The sequence below is a fragment of the Neopsephotus bourkii genome, unplaced genomic scaffold, assembly GCF_033783945.1.
Source record: "Neopsephotus bourkii isolate Nb327-2 ecotype Australia unplaced genomic scaffold, CSIRO-AGI_Nbou_v1 NB_768, whole genome shotgun sequence".
Taxonomy (NCBI): Eukaryota; Metazoa; Chordata; class Aves; order Psittaciformes; family Psittacidae; genus Neopsephotus; species Neopsephotus bourkii.
The window spans coordinates 1,730,799-1,753,553 of record NW_026901264.1 but is presented as its reverse complement, the minus strand read 5'-3'; the positions used below and the strand labels follow the sequence as shown (position 1 = coordinate 1,753,553).

Here is a 22,755-nt window from a genome sequence, read left to right as displayed (position 1 = left end):
ATAACATGGGGATGTGCATCTCTCATTCCCATCAGCCCCTATGAAAATAAACAGAGCTGAGCCTGTGAGAAAATAGCAAAAAGTCATTTAGAACCTCATGTTACACATGTATGAAAAACTAAATATTTATTTTAGAAACACAGACTGCAAAGCTTCTGTCTGGGGGGATGAACAGGGAACAACAAAACTGATATTCAGGAGTCCTCAGCAATACTTTGCAAAAGCAGAAAAGAAACAGGCAAGCAGGACCACATGGGTTAATAATGGGATACAAACCCTTAAAGCTTTGACCTAAACCTTGAAAGTTGCTCTTCCAAGTATGGATGAAGCACCTTATAATTACTCCTATATGGAAACTGTTCAGCGAACTATGGAAAAAGAGAGTTATCTGCACTTCCTAGTTGAAGAAAAACCTTTTCAAACTCTTGCCCCTGATAGCCTGAGAAACATCAAAAGTTGCAGTGTCTATACAGGAAAATCCAGGAAAAAAAAAAAATCTATTAAATAGAAAGATGAATTTAAAATGCCTACATTAAAACCACTCTATTAGAAAAACCTCGTGTAAAGGAGATGTCCCTAAAGCAGTGTCTTAACAAACAGCATTTATGAGTCTTAACTTTTTAGGGAACAGACCTAGCCTTTTTAATGGAAAAAAGAGTACGTTCTCTGAAAACAGGTGCCTACAGACTGAAATCTATTACTAGGACAGTTATAGCAACATCTCTGCAGCAGACTATTGGTGTTTTATGGACAAATAAGAGGCAATTCCAAGTCTAAAAAGTTTAAACAGCATGAACAAAACCCTACAAATGCAAAAGAGAATATTATACATAGTGATGCTAACTTTTTTTGGGGACCCCTCAACTCCACACTCCCCCAAATTACTCCAAACCAAATAAAAATGTTTAGCAGCTGTCAAAAACTATTCTCCAAAAAGACCATGCACAAATGTGGTTGTGGTAGTAACCATGGTAGTAACCATGCACAAATGTGAATTAGTGGCAGCTTAGACAGGCACAGAGTAGCCTGTGCTACTCACTGCTCTTGGAGACAGGCTACCAACTCCTGTATTAACAGCCTACTGAATCTGAACACTGCAGCGAAAGTAAGGCAGAGCTAGGCTGAGTTGCACAGCTGGTAAGTTCTTTGTTTGAAGGACACAAGCTTAACAAGGTGATAAAAAAATGCATGCAAGGGAATCTGGCCCTCCTTTCTCACGTGTAAAGGAAGCTTCTGGATGAAAACCAACTTGTGTATCCAGCCCCCTTTGTATTTGAAAGGCAAACATTTAAATATTTAAGTTCTGACAGGCTTTTTAAATTCTTCCTTTTCCTCTTGGGACAGCAACTGAGTTGTTACATGCAGTCAAAGCCCTTTTATTTGAGTTTTCTATTAACTGTGTTCTTGGTTTTGCTTTTCCATTTTGCAAGTGGATGAAGGACTTTGATGCCTGTAGTGACCACCACAGTAGATTTCCCCTGGAATCCTTCTTGTGACAGGTGTTACTGCTCTTTACTGTGCCAAGTTTTGTATTCTACCTGTTCAGAGAGATGGTAGACAGGAATGTCCTCTTCAGTAGCATGTGTTCTGATGTTTATTCATTCCCACAAACTAGGATGCCTGTATGATCCAATGACTATTCATCTGCAGTTTATTTACTCTAGCACTGCTTATTTTTCTAGCAAGCTTCTGTATTGCAGATTTCAGCACAGAACACAAATAAACTTGCTCAGGGTCACACCAGTGTTGCCTCAATACCCCAGCTTCCAAATCCTTCTTTTTCCAAGTGTCTTACAATACTTAGTCATCAAATTCCTCAGGGGAAACAAGCAGAAGTAGCATCTACACTGGTTAATAAAATCAGATTATGTTCACTCTTTAGGCATAACTTGAAATTACTTCTCACAGCCTCTTACGCTACTATTACCTATCATGCCATTAGCCTACAACTTAACGAAACAGCAAAATATAATGAATTTCAATTCACATTTCTACCAATTTTTATTCTTACCAATTACAACTGTCATCTGTATCTTATCCCACAAACACGTGCCTACAAATCCAATTGGATTTATAAAGCAAGACACTATGTATAAAAAAAATACCCTGTTTTAGTGATTTTTATCAAGCTCTGAAGATGGTTTACACATATATATATCAAAAGCCAAATGAATATTATAATGCAGTATTTAAAGAAAAGCATCAGACAATTCAGTAGGACACGGGATGTTACTTTTGGGAAGGTTCCATATCCATGCAGTTATTTTAAACTGAGTGTTACACACATGAAATCTTTTTGTCACTTATTAAAACTGGGCTGGTAATGGCCACAAAACCTGGCACATTAAATGCATTCCCTGCTAGTGTTTGTTCTCAGAGTTGTACTCACGTTGGCAGTCAACTGAGTTGTCAGAGCTGACACTTTTTCTTGGGATGCATCCAGCTCTCTTCGTAGCTTGCGAATCTATATATTTGAAGAGAGCACTTTATTGCACTTTAATACAGAGAACTAAAATAGCAAGACATGAAATGCAGAGTGCCGTGACAGAACATTTATGCCTGTCAAATATGATGTGCTCTTACCTCTGACTGGCACTTCTCTTCAGGCTATAAAATAAAACCAAAGGAAAATAAATGAGAATATTACAACATAACCAGCCTGACAAATTTATACAATATTTCAAAAGGTTTTATTTCTTTTGAGCTCTCATGTGAATTCCTTATTTTGGATTCCCACATCCATATTCAATCTAAAATAACCTCCTAGTTTATTTACATTTCAGGAAAAAGAAACAGGCTGCTTGTACAGTACTTATTCCTGCAGGAAGGAACTGAGCTCCAATTCCCAGCCTACAGACCAGTGCACCTCCAAGTCTGAATCAGGGACTGGTAAAGTGGGTAAGGGGCTGCATGAGGCTTTCAAAGAGCCAGGACTGTCACAGAACATGCCTGACCTCAGACAGTAATTCCCTTCCTCCCATGCTCAGCTAGCTCTCCATAGAATGAAGACCACATGTTTGCATTCCAAAGTGATATGAAATAAAATGACTCCCACTTGGATGCTGAAAAACTTGAGGACACACAGCTAGTTATCCAAGAATGCAAAGTGGATGTACTGGTCATCTGGTGTGGCCTTGCATGGTAAAACTGCGGCTACTATGGCTTCTTTCCAACCAAAGTTCTCAGCTACAAAGAAATACATGGTAGAAAGTTACACACTCCACTGGTCCTTGTGTAAACATGTCCACTAGCAGACACCATGAAAATTATACCCATCAAACCACACTATTAGGAGCCACTTGTGTTTGGGCAGCAAGCACATAAACCAGAAGCTTACACAGCAGCTGCTCAGAAGTTTTCATGATTATAAACAAAAGCCAAGAGGAAAAGGTCTGTTTTCCATCCTTACAATACCTTCTATCTATTCTGGCTTCATGTGGACTTTGCTTGAGCTGAAGTCAATAATGAAAGGCAGCATTTCTATTTATTTTCAAGGTCTTAGCTTAATAGCAAAACACGTATGAGAAATAATGATAAATAGCTCTACAGTGGCTTGAGAGACTTTGCAGACAGTTATACATGACCTTCCAAGAACAAGTTCTTGTATCACATACACTTGTTACAGCTGCGGTAAGCATGAAGACACGTAATATTTGTATTAAGAATTTGAAATTGAAGATCCTGTTCAATTAACACATACTTTAGAAGCAATTCTTCTCAGAAGCAGCTTTTTGAGAGGGTTGCATTTTAAGAAGCCCCCAAGCCTGTGATCAAAGCATGGCAGGAATGACTGTAGTTACCAACCCAACCAGCTACAGAAAAGCTAGGCAAGACATGGTCTGAATGTTGCAGCCTCACCTCCCCATTACAGCACAGGTGTAGTTTTATCCTACAAGGTCTTCCCTAGTATATGTTTAAAGATTTAGAAGAAAATAAGCAAATGCAACACCCATTAAAAAAAACAACCCTGTGTTTTCACACTCCAGTAAGCCTTGTTTTATGATCAGATAACCTAACTGGATACATATTTTTGAAGAACATATTACTGGCACAGTGAACAAATGGCTTCTTTAGAATTATTAACACCTGTGCATTAAAAACTTTTGTAGCAAATCATTAATACAAGGCTGGAATGACTTTATTCAGCAAATTCTGGGGTGCTTCAGGTAATGAAGTTGAAATCTCAGACCTACTGAGATCCTCTGAAGCAAAACTTATTCAGCATAGTTGTAAAATACTGACTTGAAAAGTAATCTGGCCATTTTGCAAAGCAATAATTTGCTTTTAGGCCATCAACATCTGTTTGATGAGGACACTGCTAAATATCCACAGGCATCTTTCTGAATGTAACCATTTCTTTTGTAGCTAGCATCAGGAACACAATCAAAGGAAAAGCCCTTTTTTTCCCCTTTCCTTGAATGGCAAAAATAATTAGCACAATATAACTAGTAAATTCAATTATTTTTATTAGTAAACCCAAATTTTTCACTTCATTATACTTACTGTTGAATAAATAGATGAGGTACTGGATACCAAAGAGAGAGAAGAACCATGCACTATAAGAAAGAAAAGGAACATTATGAATATAAATACAGCAACCACACGGTGGAATCGTCACAGATCATCCCCTGCCAACGACCAGCTTACTGAAGTAATACTTTCCCAAATTTCATCATCCATCATAAACTTAATTATATTACTGCACCAACAATGCACAGTTTTAAGAATGCATGGCCAGGTAACACAATCCACAAATGATTTGATAAAGCTGTTTTAACAATTTAATAATAGCTGGGTTCTGGGGAAATAAGATCAAGAAGATTAAAAAGAAAAGTTTCAATGCAGATTTGTTCAGAAATAAGTCTTTCTCTGGACAGCTTATCTTAAGAAACTTGCAAAAGGGTTTACTCAAAATAAAAACCCCAACAAATTAACAAAAAATTCAGGAGAGATTACAAAAGTATTTCTAAGTAAACTTCAATTTGAGATTGAGGAAGGGGAGGCCGTTTTCTTCAAGCAGCAGAACAAGATGGAGATGTCCTTAGAAAACCATAATACTCAGCACATAACCAGATGCTCCAGCAGCAGATGTGGAACATGCAGAGAAGAAACCGCTGTCTAAATTTGTGGCTCTTAATTGTCCTCTGAATGCATCTATGTCTTCCTTCTGCTGGGGAGCTATATTACAGGCATCGATGAGCTGAACATTCCCTATCCCTGCAGGGGTTTTTGGTCTTTGTTTAAAGCAATGACATTTCTTTAACAAGGCCAAGTTCATTCTCTCACAGAAAAACTACCAGAGTAGCATGGTTATAAAACCATGTCTGGAAAAGAACCCATTTCAAGCTGGTTTTCCATTTAATTATAAATTTGTTAATATACATATATATATGTGTGTGTGTGTTGATTCTCAAGGATGTTTCCATCACCCCAGTATTAGGATTTACATATAATTTTATTTTTGATTATGCTATTAAAAAAACTACCTGAAGCTATTCTTTCTGGTATTGAAACATGCAAAATTACCTTTATTTTTAGAAACAAAATACATTTAACTGAAACTTTAATTCAAACTTCAGGTAACTTCATACAAATCATATGAAATTGTGTTAAATCACTTCTTTCATTTAAATTCTCCAGAAAAAAAGGGCTTAGAAAAGCTGCCACTTTGCTCATTGCCTACTGCAGTGATCCTACATTCATAATAAATAGGCTCTGCTTTCCCACTTGACATTATAACCTAAGGCAAGGCTGGAAAGAGAAGTAAACAAAGTCTAAGTTGGCTTCTGGAGGAATTTACGACAATTTAGAAAGCCCACAAGAAAGTAAAAAAACCTCTCACACCCATTTACTTTTTCTGGTTAATCATACTTTCAATTAAAATGATCTTTATAGTCAGATGTTAAGGACTGTACTGCATTAAAACCACAAAAATAACCAGTGTGAGTCAGAGCCAGGGGCTGTCTAATCACATGCTCCATCTCTGGCTGCAATTGCAGTCCATGTTCACGGAAAGAAATGCAAGGAGCAAGCAGATACCCAGTGATTTTTCCCCATGTACACCTTTGCATCTCTGGGGATCAGCAGAGATGGAAATTCCTGAGATGGAAACTGCAATCAGACTGTTATTTTTCATAGCTGCTGTGACCTCTCTAACCATCAATTTCCCTGTTTCTGAATTCGCTGACATGTTGCCTGTATGAAAATCTCTCCCTGTGTTTAGAAACATAGTTCCTTGCAGTTGTTTTAGACTTGCTGCTGAATCATTCAGTAAGTTCCTTGAGTGTCTCCACACCCCTGCGATATGAAAAGTAATGGATAAACCACCTCTTCCTAATGCACTAAATTAGGTATTATCACCTCCCCTCGACATAATTTTTCCAAGCTGAAGATTCCTAATCTATTTTAACCCTCTTCAAGATAGACAGCCCAAAGTACAGGCAATATTGCGCAAAGCCACCACTGGATTCATCCAGAGAATGTAAGAAAGATTATTTTCTGGTTTGCCTCTCTATATTCTTCCTTTGTGCAGTTTTTACTATTAGAGATACATTTAAGACAGCAACCATACCAACTGGCCAGAGAAGAAATAGATCCCCTTAAAATGTATTAAGACACATTCTTCAGTTAACATCAACTGCAATTGTCAAGAACACACTGGGACTTTAAAAGAGGAAATGAGACTGAAAATGGAAAAAGGGAAAGAACACATAACTTTGGGAATCCTACTGCCTTGTAAGACATTACCATTGCACTGTTTGAATGTACCTAAGTTGAGATTTCTAGTCTGAAGGAGTTAATACTTTTGTGCAATTTCTTTTTAAAGTATCTTCAGATGGCTACTTTAAGGCTATTTAATCAGGAGCCTGAAGGTAGTTAGGCTCTTGATGTGATTCCTGGGTTTTTGCAGTTAACATGCATCTGCACTCAGGCTACAACCCCAAAATTGTTTTTTTGGAGCTATTATTTTCAAGCACTATAAATGCGTATGCAAGCATGTGTCATTTTTAATCATAAAATCATAGACTGGTTTGGATCAGAAAGAACCTTAAGTTCATCTAGTTCCAAACCCCTGCCATGGGCAGGGACGCCATACACTAGACCAGGTTGCTCCAAGCCACATCCAGCCTGGCCTTGAACACTACCAGGAATGGAGCATTTACCACTTTTTTGGGTATTCAGTTCCAGTGCCTCATCACCCTCACAGTAAAGAACTTCTTCCTTATAGTTAATGTTGGAAAATAAATGGTCTAGCTGTGATCAGCTGTCTGAAGAGCTACTCAGAAAGACAACTACTCAAGCCAATACCACAAAAATAAACATCTATATCCCAATGCCAATTCACTGCATTCCTTTCTCGCTAGGAGGGTGAAGTATCAAGGTGCAGCCAGCAGCAGCACAGCTCCTGGAGAAGACTGATGGCCAGAGAAGCAGGGAAACTGGACAGTCAAGAGGCCACTTCAGCTTTAGGCTGTGTTTTCCCCCTGAAGTTCAGGATAGTTTGGAGGTTGCTCCTGCTGGCATCTTCCAAGTCCTGAAACCCTTCCTATCAAGACAGTTACGTACTGCAAAACTGACTAATGTTTTGACCTACGTGCTGTGAGAGAACATGACTGCACTTCACACTATGGAGACTAAAGAAAAAAAAAGGCTTTTAAGAATTAATCATGGCCCTGCTGAATCTGATAAGAAACAAATACCTTCTAATCTAACATGCTAATAAGTAATTCAGAAGTAGGCTGGTAAGCTTTATTTAAGACCTGGATTTACACTTGACTGACACTGCCTGATTGCATAAAATCAATCTGTTCATTAACCATAAATTTAATTTCTATAATATTTTTTGATCTATTCTCTCAAAGTGAAGGTGGATTAGATCTGCAGGTTTGAAAGTAGAGGACAAGATAAATGCCCTGTTCAGGAACCACATGCACTTATAACTTGTGATTCCCTGAGAAGTTAACCCTAACCTGAAGCCAAATATAAGAAGACTGCACCTAAACATACATTCCATCAGGTAAAATATTATTGTCCTTTTAGGTGCCAAAAACTTAGGGAAATCTGGAAGGTACTTCTTTGGCATATTCACGGTAGGGTCAAATTCCTTCCTCGTATATAGAAGTTATCTTTTTCCACTGCTTTCAAGTTCATAACTTGGCAGAGTTTTCTTGGACTTCATTTTTATTACATGAATTCAAAACACTTTGTAGAGCTTTTCACATGGCTCTTCCCTTTCATTTTTTTAAACGGTTCCTCCTCAAACATGCAATACTTATTAAATATTCTTCCAAATTAGCCTCCCTCCTTGACAAGAATTTCTGAATTATAAGGTCCAGTTTAACCTCCAACATGCCAAAACGGATTTGCTGCAAACCTAAAAGACTAAGGTTACATTTTTTGAGGATGTCTTCAATAAAACCAGAGTAAATTTTGCTGTAGTATCTGTTTCACTAAGTCATTTAAATTTATTGCAGATGCAGTGATTTAAATTCCTTCACAGATTACATTAAGGAAATCTTCAGTAAGATCAGGACTTTACATCACAGAATGGAATTCAACTGACTAAGTATTTGGTAACCTCTGACTGTTCACAATCACTCAGCTTTCTGAAAATGTGGCACTAACTAATGTTAATTCCTTCAATGGCAAGAGTTTTCAGTCCTACAGCATTATTCTAATAGTTTTCAACCTATCGAAGATCCCCAGCCACAGGCCTCTCAAATAATTAAATGTCATGGAGTTAAATTGGCTAAATTCAACATTAAATTAACCCTGAATCTTTCTGGAGCCATATCCAATACACATTTTTTATCTCTTCCAATAGCAGCAAACTGATGGGATAATCAGTATCTCTGGCAAAGATGCCTGGCTCTAGGGGAACAGCAACAACAGGGCACTGGTAATAACACTGCAAACTGAAGTGCAGATCTTCAGTGGTGAGGAAACCAAGCCAGCAAAGGCTTGTGTACCCAGGAGTGATAAAGTACTTGATAGCCAAGCAAACTTCCAATCCTTGCCAGGAAGTAGATTTAAGACTCAAAGATCTAATGCTGAAAGCACTTCCTATAACCTTCTTATGAACCACTCCCAGAACTCACCCCATGCTTGACTTCTCAAACTGCAACACTTTAGGGTTTTAATCTGTGCTCATAGCTACTCCTGCTACTGCCACTGATCAGCAGCAACTAAACTAAATATTTATACGGGAACGGCTTTGTCTTGTTATATTTACATGGGGGCTTCTTTTATCAGCTATGATTACATATTTGAAAAGATGACAAGGAATTAAAAAGAAAATCCTAGATGTTTTGAAGTTTCCCTCCTGTGGAAGCTCTGTGGTATCAACCCAGGACACTCAGCAGGAATAAAAAGTAAAGAGAATTTGAATACAGATAAAATATTGGAAAAATTAACTGGGATAAAAACAACAGACTGGCCGATATCAATTATTTATACTACACATAGAATTGTGAAGGCCTAAGTTCAGGAAAACAAACCTATTTAAGGGAGCACTTTAATATGTGCACGTTTAAGTGGGAACTAGTCATTCTGAAATTACCAAAAATGATATGCTTATACTTCCTTCAACGGTGATAATCTAGGTACAACACTTGCATACCTTCCTATGCTCAGCTGGAAGGATCACTGAATAAATATAACCAGAACAATGATTACTAGGACTAAGGCTTTTATCTAATAATGAGAGCTCTGCTCAGAGTGAACCATGCTCTGAAGCCACACTTATGCTGACCTGAAAAGCACCAAATGTATACTCGGTTTATGTGAGAATACCATCTCCTGATCACTTCCAGCATCATCACATACTTTACTGACCTTCTTCAAAGCCATCACGGAAAGAGCCGGACCGGCTCATAGTTCTGCTTTTCTCATCCAGGGACATGGAGCTGTTCCTGAAGCGCGTGTCGCTATAGGGGTCATAAGGACCATCTGCATTGGAAAGGCTGTGGGTCCGTAGCATGGCTGGATTTGACAGGCTCATCTGGGCTGCAGTGGTTGGGCTTGCTATAAGGTGAAGAACAAACACCGATTTATTTGCTTGACCACAAACTGTCATACCTAATTTTTGTGCGACTACCACAGGAGTGCCTTTTTTTTTTCAAGATACAAATTTTTGATGTCATCCACTCCAGACCTCTGCTATTTTTCTAAATGTAAAGAATTCAAGTCAGAGATATGCAAACCAAGCTAAGTGAGTAAGAAAACTCAAACAAATAGGGTCATTTCAAATATTGCTTGATATGTCTATGCTTCTAAAGACAAGCTCAGTCAACTCAGTAACACCTTGTAGGCACGAACTAATTAACCCCTCCTTTAACTGGCAACAGTCCTTCCTCCAGAAGGATTAAAATGCCTGAAGGAACTGAAACTAATATTTTGCCTATTCAGAACAGGCCTTGTGAACTATCCCTTCAAAGCCTTCAAGTTCTCAAAACCGAACATTTTCATATGTATTTAAGTTAGAAATTTTAAGACCCTAGTTTCCTACTAATTTTATATTTCAAAATTGTTTCTTTCCACTGTGAGCTCTTAAGAATTAAACAACTTGGACAATCTGGACAACCATAAATCCATGGGTCCAGATGGGATGTACCAGCAGGTGCTGAGGGAACTGGCAGAGACCACTCTCCATCATCTTTACCAACTCTTGGGAAACCAGAGAGGTGCCTGAGGACTGGAGGAAAGCAAATGTCACTCCTGTCTTCAAAAAGGGCAAGAAGGACCCAGGTAACTATAGACTAGTCAGCCTCACCTCCATCCCTGGGAAAGTGACGGAACACCTTATCCTTGGTGCCATCTTAAGGCATATCAAGGATAAGAGGGTTATGAGGGGCAGTCAACATGGCTTCACCAAGGGGAAGTCATGCTTGACCAATCTCAAAGCCTTTTATGAGGAAATAACATGGTGGATGGATGATGGCAGAGCAGTGGATGTGGTCTACCTTGACTTCAGCAAAGCGTTTGACAGAGTCTCCCACACCATCCTCACAGCTAAACTGAGGAAGTGTGGTCTGGATGATCGGGTAGTGAGGTGGACTGTGAACTGCTGAAGGAGAGAAGCCAGAGAGTTGTAGTCTATGGGGCAGAGTCTAGTTGGAGGCCTGTATCTAGTGGAGTGCCTCAAGGGTCGGTACTGGGACCAGTATTATTTAATATATTCATCAATGATTTAGATGAGGGAATTGAGTGTACTATCAGCAAGTTTGCTGATGACACTAAGCTGGGAGGGGTGGCCGACACGCCAGAAGGCTGTGCTGCCATCCAGAGAGACCTGGACAGGCTGGAGAGTTGGGCGGGGAATAACTTGATGAAATATAACAAGGGAAAGTGTAGAGTCCTGCATCTGGGCAGGAACAACCCCAGGTTCCAGTATAGATTGGGGAACGACCTGTTAGAGAGCAGTGTAGGGGAGAGGGACCTGGGGGTCCTGGTGGACGACAGGATGACCATGAGCCGACACTGTGCCCTTGTGGCCAAGAAGGCCAATGGCATCCTGGGGTGTATTAGAAGGGGGGTGGTTAGTAGGTCGAGAGAGGTCCTCCTTCCCCTCTACTCTGCCCTGGTGAGACCGCATCTGGAATATTGTGTCCAGTTCTGGGCCCCTCAGTTCAAGAAGGACAGGGACCTGCTGGAGAGAGTCCAGCGCAGGGCAACTAAGATGATTAAGGGAGTGGAGCATCTCCCTTATGAGGAAAGACTGAGGGAGCTGGATCTGTATAGTTTGGAGAAGAGAAGACTGAGGGGTGACCTTATTAGTGTATATAAATATATAAAGGGGGAGTGTCACGAGGATGGAGCCAGGCTCTTCTCAGTGGCAAACAATGATAGGACAAGGGGCAATGGGTACAAACTGGAACACAAGAGGTTCCACTTAAACTTGAGAAGAAACTTCTTCTCAGTGAGGGTGACGGAACACTGGAACAGGCTGCCCAGGGAGGTTGTGGAGTCTCCTTCTCTGGAGACATTCAAAACCCGCCTGGACACGTTCCTGTGTAACCTTATCTAGGTGTTCCTGCTCCGGCAGGGGGATTGGACTAGATGATCTTTTGAGGTCCCTTCCAATCTCCAGCATACTGTGATACTGTGAACTTAAATTTTGCCTCAAGCCAATACTCTCCCAGAGAGCGTTTAGAGTAAAAAACACCTAGTGCAATTTCACATTTTTTAAAACAAATTTTCTGCTAACATTACACATGCTATTTACAAAGAACTAGTTGATTTGGGGGAAAAATGAGAGCAACAAAATCACTGTTCCACTGTCAGGTTCCTCTTGGTGTGATGTCAATGCCTGCTTCTATATACACCATCAAACGATACAGACTATTGCAGAAGATAAAATAATTTAGTTTAAAGATGCTCAGCTTTGATATCAACACTTTCTATTTAACTGGTGATGAGGCACTGGAACAGGTTGCCCAAATAAGTGGTAAATGCTCCATCACTGGCAGTGTTCCAGTCTATGCTGGACAGAGGTTTGGGTGACATGGTCTAGTGTGAGGGGTCCTTGTTCACGGTAGGGGGCTGGAACTAGATAATCTTAAGGTCCTTTCCAAGCCAAACCATTCTGTGATTCTGTGATTTAATGCAGTGACCTCTCTTGACTCCGAATATCTCCAAGCTCTTAAGAACACAGAAAACCCTTTTTTTTTCTTTATTGAAATTGCTTGTGGAGAAAATAGCTTTTGAAGCTTATTAAGGTACATAATCTTCAATTTTCTGCATAAAGAGTTAACTTTCTGGGCCTATGATGATACCTCCTTGGCATTTTTTTGACCATCAAAGTACTTTCATGAACTTTCATGGCAGTTTGTTAGCTGCTGGCAATGTAATTATACTGGGTGTATAGTCAGCTGAACTTTTGTTAAGTGTCAGTGGTTTTGTTGGTTTATTTAAAGCTGTTTGTTTAATCTGTTTCTTTTCAGCACACTCCAAGAAAGGCTCTAAAAGGTCACTGCTGTGCTAGAAGTAAGTGACTGTGTCTAAGCTGCTGCTAATTCACGTAACACAAGAACTTCATAGGTATAGGCTTAACTATTCGCATATTATTTATCATTCTCGAAAAGATGGAGTGGCTTCTGAAAATCAGAAAGAAACAGAAAACATCTGTTCAATGCAGTACTTTCCAAACAGCATTTAACTTAAAGACAATATGTTTACTGTTCGGGTGGATTTATATACCTAACCAAATTGCAAAGGCGACTAAGTGGTATTTAATCAGTGCACCAGAGATGAACACTACCAGAGCTTTAGATGAGGTTACTTCACCTTTTGATATGGTCAACAAAAATGTGCAATGCTTTATGGATCAAATTTTATTGTTTTCTTCATTTAAAAAGGGTTTCTTTTATCAACATAGTAAAGTAAAAAAAATGGTATTTTTTTCTGAATTAAAATTCTGAGGAGGAGGAGGACTGGAACTCGATTATCTTTAAGGTCCCTTCCAACCCAAACCATTCTATGATTCTATGAAACGTAATTATTACATAGTATGTCAGACTGAACATTATACAATTGTCAAAGAAGCTACCTGTGAAATACATACAAAGATAAAATATCTCAAATTGATGAGACTGGCACATCTAGTAAGTAATATTAACAGGGTAAGCAACACCTTAAGTCCTTTAAACACCCCAGTATGTGATATTCACTAACAGCTCTACCGAATAGCTCACAATTATATTAAGGCATCTGATTCTCCCCAGAGAAGTATTTTCAAAGAGTTACTCCAAATATGCCACCTTTGGGCATACAGAATCATTGAATCACAGAATCACTGAACCACAGAATCAGCTAGGTTGGAAAAGACTTTTAAGATCACCAAGTTCAACCATTGCTCCAGCACTGCCAAGGCCACCACTAAACCATGGCACTGAGGGCCTCATCTACACAGTTTGCGAACGCTTCCAGGGACGGAAACTCCACCACTGCCCTGGGCAGCCTGTTCCAATGCCTGAACACCCTCTCAGGGAAGAAACTGTTCCTAATCTCCAGTCTAAACCTCCCCTGGTGCAGCTTGAGGCCATTTCCTCTTGTCCTGTCACTTGTTCCTTGAGAGAAGAGAGCAGCCACTTCCAGGCTCCATCTTCCTTTCAGGTACTTGTAGAGAGCAATAAGGTCCCCCCTGAGCCTTCTCTTGTCCAGAAGATGAGATAATAATGCTAATTAGTCATGCATCTCAATGAATGTGCTTCCTGAGGTTGAATGTGGGACTCAGAGCCGCTAGAAGAAAATTATATTGTGTAATATGCTTTTTTCAAGACACATGAGGTATTGCTATGATTATTCAAACGGATAAGTATTTACCAAGCTGTGAGAAGTTAAATCTAGTTCCAGAGGGTGATGTTATGCTGGATCCAGATGAAAAAGGGGAATTGCCAGCGGTATCCTGAAGTCCTCCCGCTGAATGGGAGCGTAGCCATTCTTTAGCATCATCTTGGTTACGGAGCTGGGAGGATGGAACATACCTGCAAAAATAGTTATTTAAGAATGGCTGACATTTATTTATTTAAAGTAAAAGAAAACCCTAACATGAAATCTCACAAGACCTGGGGAAGGAGAGAGGGAAAGAAAGATGGTGGAAGAACGCTCATGTAAAATTTAAGGCTTAAAATGATTATAAACCCAATGTAACTCTAAATTAACGTGCTGCTCCAATATGGTTTTAAGCTGTTCCTAATTCATTCCCCCTCTCTTTAGGGGAAAAAAACCCCACAAACTCCATTCCTATGGCTTCAGAAGTAGCCAAACTAGTAGTGAACAAAAAAGCTACAGAGAGAACTTGTGCACTGTGGCACTGTAGAGTAAAAAATAGGGTATGTTCCATAGTATGATTTAAAAATAAAGCCATAATATGGAAATCCTTTCCTTCCCTAAGGTTATACTAAAATTCTATCACTAGTTTAGTATCCTGGTACATCACTAAGCTTATCTGGCTTTTTGGCATATACCCAAATTCAAGTCAACAAAGCCATTATCAAATTTTCAACAAGCTGTGACCCAATGATTCATATTCCAGAGACATGAGATGCAATGGCCTGTGGAGGTGTAGCCTGTTTAGTTCAAAACTAATAGCATTAAATCATCATAGAGGAGATGATGTTTAGCCTTTTGTGAAGGCAAAGAAAAAAGCAGAAACATTGTCTATGCCAACATCAATGGCAAAACACCCACTGGCTTTGGCTTAAGCAAAGTTTTAAATCTGCTTCTGTATATGCCTGAAAAATATGGATGTTACCACAGGTGTTATGTGAAATACGTGACAGGATGCAGGTATCAACACAAAGAGCATCATGGAAACACTCATCTGCTAATGGATTTCAGTGCCTGTCTTATGCTCTGCCATCCGCTTTTGAAAAATATTTATGAGTTCCTAGCTCTCCTTCCAAAAAGACTTGAAGCCTATTATTAGATATTATCTATTTAATTAATCAGCTTCCCTCCAACTACTGTATACAGTAAGATACCATTTATGACGACTGTTTTAAAGCCATGTGAACACTACAATAAGTAACATCGCAAAAACTCAAAACCACTTTCAAAAAATGCTTTAATTCATTCTGCTGCTTATGCCTCAACACTGAAGCAACAGTCCTTGACTACCTGCATCTCTTCAACTTTGCACATACATCAGTTTATAAAAAAAAGGAGCTTTTAAAAAGCCAGTTGTCCTGGGCTTAGCAGCAGCAGTCATTTTTCTCTTTCTTGGTAGCTGGTGCAGTGCTGTGTTTTGACTTTCGGGCTGGGAACAGAGCTGATAAAAATGATGTTTTGGTTTCGCCAAGGACTTTGTGGGCCTCATGCTCTGCCAGGGAGGAGGGGAAGCTGGGAGGAAGCAGAGACAGGACACCTGACCCAAACTGACCAAAGAGGTATTCCATACCACAGCACGTCATGCCCAGGAGGTAACGGAGAGTTACCCAGAAGGGCTGAGGGGACTGCACGGTTGGAGGAGGCATCGGTCGGTGCTTGGTCGGGCTGGGGGGGGGGGGGGGGGGGGGGTTATCGGTCACCTGGTGATGGGGTGTTGTATTCTCTTCCCTTGTTATTTCCTTTATCATTACTATTATTGATGGTAGCAGTAGTGATTTGTGTTATACCTTAGTTACTAAACTGTTCTTATCTCAACCCGTGGGAGTTGCATTCTTTCTGATTCTCCTCTCCGTCCCTCCAGGAGTAGGGGGAGGGCAAGAAGAGGGGGGGAGTGGGTGAACAAGTTGTCTGGTTGGGGTTAAACCATGACACCAGTTTAACACACTAAGGCATTCTGTTTTTCAGCACTAATACCTACCTGTTCAGCACTCAAATGTTTGGGTATTAAAAGAGAGTCCTTACTTATTAAGAGACATGAGAACCACAGAAACATTTTAAACCAAATGCCATTTTAAGAACAACTTTTAGCACTTGGTTTCATTGGCCGAAGAACACTGTATAAGGCACAGAATAAATTACAGCTTTAACTTCAATGTATCAACTCAGTAATCCCAGAAGCTGCATTAAGCAATTAGGAGGCTGTACTTTCCTATATTGTCTAAGACAGCTTCAGTGAATTTTGCAACACTTAAAGCATTTAATTAATACACCTGATGTTGATTATCTTGCTAGAATTGCTTAGATCAATGGAAAAATCTTTTTTCGGTGTGGTTTTTTCATGTGAGAAAACCTTACAGAGTGACACAAAATGTATGAGGAGACGACTGCCAAAAGTTTGTTGGGATTTTGTTTTCTTTTCTAAAGGAGTAGAAGTTACCCCTAAGAGTCCTCTATCTCTAGGTATTCTGAAGCAAGTATTTCTTTTTAATTACTATGTCCAATCTCATCCTAAAAGGTTTGGCAGGATATGGAAAATCTTTTCTATTTGTATACCGACATCAAGGGTTCCGGGTAGAAAATTATCTCAAGCCATTCCTTGTAATAGCCACAGAAGCTGCAAAATTATTGTTTTCAAGTCATGCCAAGTGATGCTTTATGAGATGCTTTTCAGCAATTTTCCAGCAAAAGCCACAGTTCTTGCTTAAGCAGAGAAGGCACTAGATTTAAAAAAAATTGACACAGTAGTCAATGCCTTGAGAATTAAAGAAAGAATAAAAGAAAGAAAGAAAAGAAATAGTCTTGTTGCCACTTCTTGCAAACTGTGACCATCACCACCACCAGCCACAACAGAAACACAAAGCAAACTCCAAAGCCACAACAAAAGCCGTGTGGAAACACCAATACCTGAGTCCCTTCTTAGGCAAAGTGTTCCTATCAAGATGTGGGTCGCTGCAGAAAAGTTAAAAGAAAAGAACTTCAGAGAAGAACAAATGGGAAGGCATCAGACCAGGATGAAGGACGTACAAATATCTGCATCACCTTTTCAGAGGAAAAGGCGCTGGGGCCTTCCTACAGAAACATGCAAAAACCTCCTTGGACAGGTGCGGATTTGTACAAACATGCATCTGGTACCATGCCAATGAATCTCATCTTGCCCCTTCTTCTACCCACAATGAACAAAAATGGTTCTTTAAACGTCAAGCTTAAAACTATGCTTTTCAGCAGACATGAGGTAGACTATTTGTGAAAACTGATGAGCATCTTCAAGTCCAAATATCACCTTCCTGTCGTTTCTTTCAGCAGACACCGTTTAGTGAATGCAGCTAATTAATTTTACACAGCTGCAACGTGTAGCAGTGAAAGTGTTGAGCCCAGACTGTTTCAATTTCCAAATCTCAGCTTAAATTCCATTAACACAGAAAACTGACTCTATCAGTCATCAAAGCCTCACATATTTATGTTTTCACAACTGGGGAAATTGTAACTAAGCAGAATCTGTTAATTTGTTTTTTTAAGAAAATATCCATGCTTTTAAATGAATTCATTTCATGACAAACCTTATGGCTAAATTACAGAATGGGACTAATTAAAATCATAGCAGTGAGCAGAAGTGAGCTAGACTGTTTGGATCTGGGTCTTTTCCTAATTTTAGCATTGATCTTTAGAAGGATGGGTGCACCCAAGTCTCTGTGGAACACTCATGAGCCAAACTGCAGTAGAAGACTGACAACACAGAATGACACGGGGACTTCACGACAAAAACGACAGGCCTGAAAGGCAGTGGGAAAAGCAGCATGCCAGAGGAATGCTGAAATGCTAGTGAGAGTTTAGACTGGTAGAAAGAAAAAGTGCAAGATTTTCAAATTGCCTTTGGAAAAGAACTGAGGGGGAGGAAAAAAACCACCCCTCCCCTCTTAAATCAAAAGATATTCCCAGTAACAAAAAGCAACACCAAACCCATGCCAACTCTGCCATTCTCCAGACTGATTTAGGCAGATAGATGAGGTGTTTGAGGGGACTCTCACTGGCATGTCTGTGTCAGCTCACACCTGAACAATGAACACAGCTGAGGACTCAAGTGAGCACAGTCTGTCACAAAACAATTTGCTTCACTGAGATGGGCAACAAAACCTACAGCCTTGTGCATACTCCTGTCCTGAGACATCATTACCTGTCCTGTCTCCTGGGCAAAGTATTTCGGCAGAATTTGGGGCTAGCAGCAGGGGAAGAAAGAGGGCTAGAAGAACCAGTCCAACAAGACAGAAAACAAGAGAAGGAATATTAGAATGAAAAGAGAACAGAAAGGAGTTATAATAAAGCACAAACAGAAACCCAAACTCTCAGAACATTCTATTCAGCGGTAATTTTTTCCACTGACATGCAACTACGGAAATGTTGCTACCTGACTGTGTAATGACACATCAGGATACAGCCGACTTCCAATGACTGCAAAGGTACTACTGCCTTCTACAAAACATGTCTCAAAGAACATGCGCTGCAAGTCATTGTCTGGTTTATACCAATGTTAGCTCCATGTTAATACAGCTCTGATGTCGAAAAAGCAGTCCCGTTCTCTCCTCCCTGCTCAGTCTGTTCCCAGGTCCTACCCTGTGCGTCCAAACAGATACTGATAAATTTCATTGTGTAAGGAGCTGGGGAGCTGATCAGTCTGAAACACAATTTAGGTGGTCATTTTTTAATTGGATCCATCTCCCAGTCAGGTTCACTAAGCATTCACGTGACTGCCCGTACCAAAACATTGTAGGGAACAACTGGAGAAAGGACACAGCAGCAGTGAGAAGCTGAGAAGAGATCAAGTGACTAAGGAAACAGGGGCATCTCTTTTCAGCACGACTTCCAGCTTAAAAGCCTATCAAATGTTATAAACGAGAAGTTTACAATGAAACAGTTAGCTTCTCAAATCAAAATAACAATAATAATGGGTGTTCTTTTGAATATCACTACCAGATCAACTAACAGAAGGCCTTTTTAAGGATAACAGAGGATGCAAAATTCAAATATTCAGTAGAAAGAAAACCTGTCAGGTTGGCTATCACAGCAAATTAAAACCTCACCTGAACCCATCCTTCTGCTCTGAACTGGGCTCCTTGCCTGGAATGACTTCTTTGTATGTTCTAATAATACTATTGAGTATCATCTTTTGAGAAGCACAACTTGATTTCTATCTGCACCGTTGGCTACTGCTGCCAGGTCTTAATTCACATTTCAGATACAACCAAACATATGGAAATGAGAGAAAAACCCACTAACCTTTCAGACAATGTGGTCTTAACACTGTTGGTTCGGACAAAGGGAGTCAGAGAATCATCTTTAGAGGCTGGAATCAAGCCACTGGAGGAGTTATGGCTCAGCCCACCTCCACTGCTTAGAGAGATATCAATGGATTCACAGCTGGTATGAAGACTGCTGACAGACTGATATCCAATGCCATCCTTGCTAACAGCAGAAGAGCTACTTGCGTTGGTACCCCACGTTAAACTGTTGGAAGGAGCTGAATGTGCTGAACTGGGACTTGAAGCTAATGGAGATTGGTTCAGATCTGTGTTTTTACTGTACAGGGGACTGCTGCCCCCGCTGCTCAGCATACCACTGCCGGATGGCGAATCCAGATTTCCCTGCTGATTCATAGTAGCATGAGGATTGGAGATGACTACTGAGTTTTTCATATTTTCAGCTGTTGTGATGGGAACTTGTTTATTAGGCTTGCCACCAAAAAGTCTGTACAAAAGACAACATGAAAAAATACATAAAATGGAGTATGAAATGCAAGAGTACTTTTTATCTAGACCATATAAAGTTCTTAGCTTCACAAAAACAAGATTAAGTAAATGATTCTAGACTGGACATATGCAACTACAGATTTACGAATCCTCCTGGTTTTACTTCACCTCCAATAAAGCCCAGAGACAATTATGAGAGCTTCAAATCTATCTTAGGTGTGTCTACTCTGAATCTTGAAATAGTACTTTCACAAAGCTAAAGTACAGCTTCCATAGAACTAAAATTAAGCCAGATCATCTTCTGCTCCTTTAAGGAAAAAGGATACCAGAGGAACACTGCACCGATTAATCTGAAGCTTGGAATATTACAGAAGTTGAAAGGCTGTCCAGGTAAATTCTGTGCAAATCACCAAATGCTCTGTACAGAAGCAGCACTTGTTGCGATGTAACATGAGAACTATGTACTGATATCAAATGTAGGTTTGTATCATTTCAGGAGCCAAGATGGCTGGAAACTATTAATTTCTGAGTGTAGAATGAGATTTTACCTGCTTTGGCACCTGGGACTGGCTCAGTAAAAGATTAGCTGAGTCCCAGAACTAGTGCAAGGAAGCGGATACAAAGCATGGTTGGAGAAGGATGACTGCAGCATGCCCAGTTTGCATCACTGTTGCCTGTGATACAGCTGCACTGCCAATGAAGAAAGTACTTCAGTTCCCTCATTAACAGGCAACAGGAAAGTTCTCAGCAGTGCAAAACTGTCTTTCATAGAAGCAAACATGCTTCAGACTAGATTATCAATCATTCCAGGACTGATCCTCAAAATTATAAAGGAAGCATTATCTTTTGACTCGAGCTGCAAACATCCACCCCAAAACATTGCTTCTGTTTCTACCACTTGGCTCCAGTGTCTTTGCAATCTTAGTTTTCCTCACACATATCTATATGGATTTGCTTCTTTGTTATCAACAGTGTGGAGTACTGGGGATGAAATCTTCCGAAGGGGTATCTATCAGACTGTAGTCTTCAGAAGAGAGGACTACAGCACTTCTATACAGGAACTCCTACAGATTAACACGTGGGTAAGCCCCAAGCAGAACTTTCTATGTTTTTTAGCATGCCCAGGCTGTCTGCACAACACATGCACACTAAGGCACTTTGTCCAACACTTCTCAGAAACACAAGGCCCTTAACATAGCTGGACACCCTGCACACAACAAGTGCAGTAAGCCCAGTGATGCTCACAAGCACTGTACTTACTGCACAGGTGCTACCTGCAGGTCCAAAGTACCTGTGCAAGATACATAGAACACATCTCAAGTGGATGGCTGCTGTTGCATGCTTGCCACAAAGCGCCTGGGTAACACTGCTGGATCAGGATAAGATGTACATCTACACCTATCTCATCATCCAGCATTGCTCTGTGCCATCATCAAAAGGAGTGTGACCAGCAGGCCGAAGGAGGTGATCCTGCCCCTCTACTCTGCTCTTGTGAGACCTCACTTGGAGTACTGTGTGCAGTTCTGGTGTCCTCAACATAAAAAGGACATGGATCTGTTGGAACAAGTCCAGAGGAGGGCCATGAGGATGATCAGGGGACTGGAGCACCTCCCATATGAAGACAGGCTGAGAAAGTTGGGGCTGTTCAGCCTGGAGAAGGGAAGGCTGCGTGAAGACCTCATAGCAGCCTTCCAGTATCTGAAGGGGACCTATAGGGATGCCAGGGGGGGACTCTTCATTAGGGATTGTAGTGATAGGACAAGGGGTAATGGGTTAAAACTTAAACAGGGGAAGTTTAGACTGGATATAAGGAGGAAATTCTTTCCTGTTAGGGTGGTGAGGCACTGGAACGGGTTGCCCAGGGAGATTGTGAATGCTCCGTCCCTGGCTGTGTTCAAGGCCAGGTTGGACAGAGCCTTGGGTGACATGGTTTAGTGTGAGGTGTCCCTGCCCATGGCAGGGTGGTTGGAACTTGATGATCTTAAGGTCCTTTCCAACCCTAACTATTCTATGATTCTATGATTCTATCAGCACGTTATGTAAACAGAGATTTGTGGTTCATCTGGACATGACACCATGTCTCACTGATTAGAAAACACTGACTTAGACAAGTCAGTCTGAATGATAAAACCCATTTCTACAGTGATTTAGAGACATTTTGAGTCTAGGTTTTGTTTAATCTTATTAGAGTATAAGGAAAACGCCTAACCATCGCCTTCAGTGGCAATACCAGTTTAGGGTATTCCTGCTCCTACGCCATTGGACTGGGGGCACTGTACTCTTATGAGATATAATCTTGGAGCTTGTAAAAACCCCAACCACAAAACAGTTTTACAAGCTGCTTTTAAGCTATGCAGCTTCACAACCTCAAACTGCTTCACGGCCCCTCTAATACAACTGAAAGGATGGCTGCACTGTGGCTCCAAGAGAAACATGTTGCTGCTGCAGCCAGTGTCTGGTTGAACCGCAATCGTGCAACAAAACACATTCAGATGTGGTCTGGAGGGCATTCCTTTGACTCTAGAGAAAATCCAACTCAGCCAGACAGTCACATTAACACAGAGATTAACTCTGTCAGTATATACTCTACAAAGAAGGATATCTGTTTACTCCTATCTATTACTGATATCAACATACTGAGCTGGCTCTTGGGTCATGAATATCTCCCATACACAGAAAAGCAGCG

General features: G+C 40.4%; 1 protein-coding gene across 2 annotated transcripts in view; it reads right to left on the bottom strand.

The window, feature by feature from the left end:
• The window catches only part of NAV2 (neuron navigator 2), a 219,988-nt gene that overhangs the window by 27,290 nt on the left and 169,943 nt on the right, over window positions 1–22,755 (bottom strand). For both annotated transcript variants that reach the window (XM_061355051.1, XM_061355052.1), the window contains 8 exons: window positions 19,600–20,067; window positions 18,500–18,565; window positions 17,233–17,277; window positions 14,323–14,483; window positions 9,835–10,023; window positions 4,504–4,556; window positions 2,584–2,607; window positions 2,390–2,464 (listed from right to left, as the gene is read on the bottom strand). In XM_061355051.1, the coding sequence (XP_061211035.1) occupies window positions 2,390–2,464; window positions 2,584–2,607; window positions 4,504–4,556; window positions 9,835–10,023; window positions 14,323–14,483; window positions 17,233–17,277; window positions 18,500–18,565; window positions 19,600–20,067 (1,081 nt within the window). The remainder of the gene's footprint in view (window positions 1–2,389; window positions 2,465–2,583; window positions 2,608–4,503; window positions 4,557–9,834; window positions 10,024–14,322; window positions 14,484–17,232; window positions 17,278–18,499; window positions 18,566–19,599; window positions 20,068–22,755) is intronic.